Genomic DNA, 7,796 nt, shown 5'->3' with positions numbered 1-7,796 from the left:
AAAAATGTAATCGATTATTTAGTTGTGATCGTTGCACCACCTTGTGTATATACCAAATGCCACTGAATTGTGTACTACATGTTGAGTGAATTTTGTTATGTAAATTATGTCTCAAAAAAATTTTTTTAAGTAATTACTGATTTTCCATGGTGCTGATGCACTACTTTGTCTTGTCTTTCACTCTCTCCATTCCTTTCCTGCCCTCCCACCACTGCACCCAAACCTATCTCCCTTGTTCTATGCTCGAGTCCACCCAAGGAGCACCTCAGGGCCCTTGTGCTCTGGAGTCCTGTGACTTTGGGGATGACACAATTTACATATCAGGTCATTTTTCTCATCCCATGGAAATGGACCCTCAAGACTGAGTTTTCTGGTGTACTTCAGTAGATGTCAAGAAGGTTGTACATGCTTGATTTGTGTAGGGGCAAGTGGTGGGAGTCCCTCAACTAAATATTTAGGCCCTTTCAGAAGTTTGATCTTGTGTGCCAGTAACCTACAGATGCCATACTTTGAAAGCCAGGTTGGCCACTACAGGCACTTAAAACACTGAGGACTTTGGGGATCCCGATTAGCCTCACTTGGAGACCTTGTTTCTTTGCATATAGTGTGACCCCAGTCCAATTACTAAACCTCACCATCAGAGTGGCACAGTGATACTGGCTTTGCATAGTGCAAATGCTAACTCAAGTAGTACTTCTTGCTGGCTTCGTCATTGCTGAGTAAATGGTGATTTTTGCTCCAACCCCTGTTGTGAGTAGACCTCATTTTATGGCAGTTTAATTGTCCAGGACCCAGGTTATCAGTTACCCTAGGATTACTGTGGGCCCTTGACATTCCCTTAGTAGTTTCCCCTATGTTTTGCATTCACCTTTCCTGGCTATAATCATATATGGTTAAAGTAGCTCAAACCTATTGGAGATGTGTCCTAAATCTTATTTTCTAAACTATGTACCTGGTAGGCCATGAGACATGAGGCCATCCTCCATGAGAGAATTTTTACATTTCTTGTGGTCAACCCAGACTCAGCTTCTGTCATTTTCAACTTTGTCCAAATGTTATCTTTTCAGTCTTAACCTCAAACTCTGTGTCTAACTTCTGCCATTTCTCCCATTCCTGATTATTTTTATAACCCCACAAAATTTTACTCCTTTTGGCCATTCTAGACCTGAACCAGGTTACTTCTTTTTCCTCAATTATTATCTTCTTTTCCCTCTTTGCCAATCTAACTTTCAGTTTCTTCTTTCTGGTGCAGCCTTTGATTCCCACCTTTACCAAAGAAAAATCACAGTTAACAGAATCTTAAACTCAAAAGACATTTTTATTAGTCATGTACTGGTCAATTCTATTGCATTCTTTTTTTTAGTTTAAGTTTTGAAATATATTTAAATAAAAAAAATTACATTTGTGTATATTTGGAAAACTAGGTAGTACCCAAAGTAATACCAGCAATCTTAACTCTTACATTGTGTAGCCATAGTATTGAGCAATTTCCATATCTCTTTCCCTCTCGACAAAACCCTGCACTTTCCCCAGAGTAGTATATTTGGCGGCATTTTCACGATCTTGTTGAGCCTTTCTCTTCATGGTCTCACGTTTTGACCTCTGCTCTTCTGTGATAGGTGTTGACATTACTGGTTCAGGAACATTGGGTTTCCTCCATGGAATTGGTTAATGGCTGAAGTCTTGGAGTAGATATTCATTTTGAACCTTTAGTGGTTACTGGAGCAGGGTCTCTTCAGTGAAAACAGGCTTATATTGCAGAGAAGTGCATGATGATGTTTTGTAGGGTGCAGTCCTAAGTGTAGCAGAGTTAGGAATAGGAGACTGGGCCGAAGTTATCAAGGTGAGTCGGGTTGCCTTGGTGAAAATTGGCTGAGCTGGTCTGGCAGGACTCATCAAAGTCATGTTGGTAGGAGCTGATTGGGACAGATTGACTGCAGTTGATTCAGTTGAGTTAGTAGAACCAGGCCTGCCAGAGTAAGGCACAGCAGGCTTATGTGCAGCCAGAGACTGTGGCCATGGAGGAGCAGCAGGTCGAGCTGGTCAATTAGGATTAGAAAGGGCAAAGGTACCAACTTGACCTTTCCAGGTGGTGGAAGGTCATACTCAGATGGAGATGGACACTCTTTGGCAGCACTGCCATTGGATTTCTGGGCTTTGATTTGTATTTTCTCAGGACCTTTACCCTCACGTGAGGTATCCAGCCATGGTTTGAGAGCTAGGGATGGTTTGGGGTCTTTGTTGTTGCTTGAGTTTCCCTGGGTCTAGAAGGCAGAGACTCGTTTTCTTCTCACTCTTCCACAGTGGATGGAACACCTGCACCGACTTCAACATATGCATGCCTAGGCCAGTTTGAGGCTTTTTGAAGGTCTCTGTACTAAACACTGGTAGATGATTCTTCTGCTTCATCTTGGGAGTGGTTGACACTTATGCCTTGACTGTGTTCCCCTACTGCTTACTCTCTTCAGATTTCTTGGTCTTGTTTTCTCCGGTTCTTTTGGCGTTTTTGTGTCCATGGCCCTTAGTTTTGCTAATTTTGCTGGATGCATCTCTCTGAGGTCTGTTGTCAAAATGCTTGGCCACATCTGCAGGAGGCCTGTCATTGACTTTAGCACTACAGAAAACCACTTCTTCCTCTCTCAGGCACTCTGGGTTCTTTGGCTGGATTTTGGCCTCTGGTGGTCCTTGGTCGGGTTTGGAAGTTTTAGGTTTGTTCTTCCTGAGTTGATCAGAGTGACCCTTTATGACACTTGACTTATCCTGCACTTGAATCACCTTGATAGCTCTGATATCTTCATCTTTGATTCCTGTGTGACCTTTGGGTTGGTCAAGATCTTTTAAGGAATCAAAGAGCTGTGGAAGGTGACTTTCCTCTGCCAGTGTGGTGATGTCTGCAAGACTGCTGCTAGACTCGATCCCATAGTCCAGTCTCTGTGCCTTGGTCCTCAAGACTCAGGCTGTTTTCTCCTAGATTGGCAACCAAGTTGTTCCTCAGGGCTAAGAGGATCAATGCAGGCCAGAAACTGGTGAATGTCAGGAATTTCTAAAGGGAGTAGTGTGGGATCTTGGTTTTCTATTGGGAACTGGTAGACATCCAGAGGCTTAGAAAGCTTGATTTTGATCTCACCCAAATTGTGATTATCTGAATGTTCCTGGCTTGGAACTGTAGGCAGTGTCAAGTGATTAGTAGCACTCTGGACAGGAGCTGTCACTGAAATGTTCCCAAGCTCAGGTGATGGACTGCTATCAAGTATTTGGATATCTTTGCTACTATGGGACTTAGGGAATTCTGGATTTTATAACTGAGCAATTGTCTGGTTTGAATCAAAATTCTAGGGAAGTCTCAATTTCCTGGGACATTTCCATTCCTACGAAGGAATCAAAAAACACGTCAGTCTCTGGTAAGTGAGATGCTGTCCCTACACACCAATGCAGCATTCAGATACCTTTCAACAGAGGGCAAGCATTTGGGGCTAACTTGTATTAAGTATCATGGAAAAGATCCTATGTTAGGAGATAGGCAGTGACTGTTGTAACTAGTTAACATTTGGTGTCATTGTTTAATTTTCTTTGTATTTCACAGTGTTGTTCTCAGTCAAATTAAAAGTGAAAGTAGTGTCAAAATACAAAAAGTTTTGTAAAGCCTGGCATTCTCATACAGTGTCCTTTCAATTCTCTCCACTCTCCTGAGAGAATATGAAGACTTCACACCATGGACAAGGACAAAGAATTGAGCTGCTCCCCATGAAATCTGTAAGCAAGGACAGATTATAAGCCTGCTTGCTTTGGCCAGGATCTCTGAATACATGGTCTTAAATCCTGGTGTAAAGTAAGAAACATTAAAGTGTCCCTACCACAGGAAAAATTCTGAAGTGCTGTCTGAAGAAACTAAAGCAATACGTTAGGGAAGGAAGTTAATGAGAGTGTGATGGTACAGGGAAACTGAACAGCTAGGGCAGCAAAATATAGCATTTTTCAGTGTGCTTTTGGGGTTCTGTTACATGTAGCACAAATGACCAATTTAATGTCCCACCGTCCCACTTACTTAGGTATTCTTGTATTGAGTCTGTAAATGGAGAGCAAGAGCAAGGATACTGGTTGAAGTCTGGGACTCCATTCTACCATCTGTGGGCTCACCACTTGTTAGCCTCAGATTTGACCCTCCTTCTGTGTGCTGAGCTGATTCTTCTCCCTTTTTACTCTTTGTACTCACCTTGCAAGTGTGTTACTGTGTTGGACTGAGCAGACACAGTGTGGTAGATTCCAGAGATGGAGGCTGATGGTAGGATATTTGTGTGCTGAACTTCCTTTAGCACCATCACCATTTCTGGTTGAGGAGCAGCGGTGCTATAGCCTGGGTATGACACAAAGCCATAGGATTGTAGGCTAGGGCAAGTTCTCCAGATAGTAGTGGCCCCACTGTGCCTTGGTTGTAGTAATAGATCTGGCCTCCTTCCTGATAGGGACATGACAGGCTATGTCCCTGATGTGGAATTTGAAATGGCATCCCTTGAACAAGACTGACAGACATGGATGGATACAGAGGGGTCATGGCATTGGTGTATGAAGTTTCATCATACTGGGTTGTCATAATCAGGGAAGGACCAGCTGTGTCCTTGTCAATGACAGTCATAGTGAAGTCACTGAGTGAAGATAACTTGCTTTCAGTGCTTCCTGTGATATCCCACTCAAAACTACCTGGATAAGAGGCAGCTCTAGTGGAGATCTGCCTCTCATCAGCAACTCCAGCCAGCATAGTCGTGCTGGAATGTTGGTAAAGGTAGTTGCTACCCATGAGTGGTTAGAAAGAAATGCCAGAGACTGTTGGCAAGATCCATGCTGAGCTGACAGCTGGAGCAGAGACTCTGGAGAAGTTGCAGACACTTCCTGTTAGAGAGGCTGCATTGCTCACCAAAGGAAGAGAAACCTGTATAGAATTTGCAGTTCCAAATGAAGAAGGGTTTTGGAAATTTTCTATAGGAAACAAGAAGAGAGTTGAAAAACCAATGAGTAACAAGCTTGTCCTACTTTTTAAAACAACATTATCTTAAGGTTGTTGCAATCAGTGAATACCAATATTCACTAAGATACCTGAAATCAGACAGTTTATGGTGACTGTAAATGCTGGAACAGTTTGGTCTCTCTGAGGAGCTGATTTCACATGCAACTTTTACAGAGGACAGATGGACATAAGACCTATGTGTTCTTGTTGTTACATTGTTCCTAGTCTAGAAGCCACCTTCTCTTTGGTTTATCTTTCCCCTGAGGTTGCACCTATATTTACTTGTAACTGTTTCCTATCCTGGAAGCCTTTTAGAAGTAGGAGGTTTTGAGAGAAAGTCTGTTTTAACATTTTCATTTTATGTGTGAGAAAACGGAGGCTCAGAAAGGTCAGATTGCCCAGACAATGTTTAATGTGAATATCATTATCAGCTTGCACAACCTGCCTTTCTTGCCAGGACTCTGCTGAGCAGAGACCAACAACTTGGAGAAACAGATCGTTTCAATATTGACATATTTGTGGTTTATTAGCCACTAGTAGCAGCTCTTACTATTGTCTTCTTTAGTGTCTCATTTTGCTGAAGCAGGTCACATGCTTTTTCCTAGAGTTCACATTTAACTCAAGCTACTGAGTGAGTCTAACAGGATGTTATTTACCAAAATCAAGACTGAATTCTAATTCTAGGTCAATATAACTGCTTGAGAATTAGATCTCAAGAAAAGCTTTTTGAGAGAAAAACAAATTATTTAAACTCTGATCTTCAGGATATGAATTTGTGAAGTGGTTCTCATAATAAAAACAGTCATCATTCAAAGATAAATTAAAATGATATATTACAGATGATGTATATAAAGGGAGATAGTAACTTCTGGAAAGACAAAGAAAAAAATTATGAGAAATGTATTAATTCCACAGAACTGTAAAGAAAAATGTGGATATTAATGAAAATGAGGGTATGTGGCAAGCATCAAAGTATAGTAAATTACTAACAAATGAAGTTCTGGGAGTAGAATAAACAGATAGCAAAGTATGACACAGCTTATGCAGTGATAAAATGGGCTATTTTTTAAGGTAAGAGGACAGATGGTTAATATTAATAAGTAACTTTGTAGGTGATGAAAAAGTTCAGAAAAGGAAAAATTAAAACTTAAACTCAGCTCTTTTTCTTTTTTGGGAGACAGTAAATAATGCTTGGCATAGTATGAACATAAAATATACAACATAAAGAGAACTATGCATAATGTAAACTATGGACTTTGGTTAATATTGATGTGTCAAATCTGGTTCATGAATTGAAACAAATGGACCACATGGATATGAATTGTTGATGTTGGGGGAAACTGTTTGGCACTGGGAAGGCAAAGTAAATGTGGCAAATGTCTGTCCTTTTCATTCAGTTTTTCTGTGCCCTATAACTATTCTCCAAGACAAAGCTAGAAGGAAAAAGCTTGAAGACCAGATGTCTTCGTTAATTGAGCAAAAGTGCATTGAGTATTATGGTCATGGATCAATATCAGGCATTGGTCTACCTCAATGAAAAAGAAAACCCAGTTGCTGTTTTTTTTTTTAAGGTATCATGGATGAAGGCTTAGAGTCATCAGAAAGAACACAAATCTTTAAAACACGAGCAAGATTTTATTGATTTGACCATTCTTTCATTTATTTGTTCATTTGGCCATCAAATGTATACTTGGGTATAATGGGGTTCTCTTTTCCTCCTTTATTTTAAAGATGTGGGGTACAATTTAGGGTTAGGTATACAACTGTTCATTATGCAGGTACTCTTGTTGATGATGTTTGCCCTTCTCTCCCCTGGCTGTTTCCCTCAATTGCCAATAGCTTTCTTATAGTATTAAAATTGTTCAAGGTCCGCTGTTGAGTGAGAACATATGGAACTCTGTTCTTTGTTTCTATGGTAGATACCTTAGTATGACAGACTCTAAATCCATTCAAGTGGCTGAGAGACCCATATGTTTGTCCTTCTTTATGACTGCATAATATTCCATTGTGTATTTGTACCACCTTTTTTTATCCAGTCCAGCTTCAATGGGCAGCATAATTGGGTCTATGTTTTTGCTACTGTGAATAGAGCTGCAACACACATATGTATGTAGGTATCTTTTTGGTAGAAGGACTTGAGTTCCTCCAGGTATATTCCCAATAGGGGGATTGCTGGGTCATATGGAATGTCAAATTCTAGTTGTTTCAGAAATTGCCACATGGTCTTCCATAGAGGTTGCACTATTTTCATTCCCACCAGCAGTGTAGAAGCCTTTCTTTTTCTCCACATCTTTGCCAGCATCTGTTGCTTTTTGTTTTATTAATGATGACCATTCTTACTGGGGTCAAGCGGTATCTCAGTGTGGTTTTGGTTTGCATTTCTCTGATGATTAGAAAGGCTGAGCACTTTTTCATGTGTCTTTTGGCTGCTGTATATCTTCTTTTAAGAAGTACCTATTCATGTTTTTCTTTTTATAAAGATGTGGGGTACAATTCAGGGTGAGGTATACAAACATTGATTATCCATGTACCCTTGTTGACTTTGCCCACTTTTTAATGGGGCTGTTTGTATTTTTCCTTTTGGCATGTTTGTGTTCCCTTTAGACCCTATAGATCCTAGATGTTAGGCCTTTGTCAACTATACAGTTTGCAAATATTTTTTTTCCCATTTTTTTTCCCATATTCTGTGGACTGTCTTCCTGCTCTCTTCATGGTTTCTTTTCCTTTGCAAAAGATTGTCAGTTTGATGAGGTTCCACTTGTCTATCTTATCTCTTATGTTATGGACATTTGGG

At 40.4% G+C, this 7,796-nt stretch overlaps 1 protein-coding gene across 1 annotated transcript; it reads right to left on the bottom strand.

Moving 5' to 3' along the window:
- Positions 1-1,458: 1,458 nt before the first annotated feature.
- CUNH2orf78 (chromosome unknown C2orf78 homolog) lies at positions 1,459-4,974 on the bottom strand (the record flags this gene model as incomplete). The annotated part of the gene is given in 7 exon segments (XM_021710384.1): positions 1,459-2,045; positions 2,048-2,277; positions 2,279-2,931; positions 2,933-2,978; positions 2,980-3,289; positions 4,214-4,400; positions 4,403-4,974. Coding segments are annotated over 7 exon segments (2,585 nt in total), but the record flags the coding sequence as incomplete, so codon positions are not given.
- Positions 4,975-7,796: the final 2,822 nt, after the last annotated feature.

This window comes from Carlito syrichta, unplaced genomic scaffold (assembly GCF_000164805.1).
Source record: "Carlito syrichta isolate Samal-C Ts95f unplaced genomic scaffold, Tarsius_syrichta-2.0.1 Scaffold288797, whole genome shotgun sequence".
In the NCBI taxonomy this organism is placed as follows: domain Eukaryota; kingdom Metazoa; phylum Chordata; class Mammalia; order Primates; family Tarsiidae; genus Carlito; species Carlito syrichta.
The sequence above is the reverse complement of the archived record's forward strand: the minus strand, read 5'-3'. Positions and strand labels throughout refer to the sequence as shown.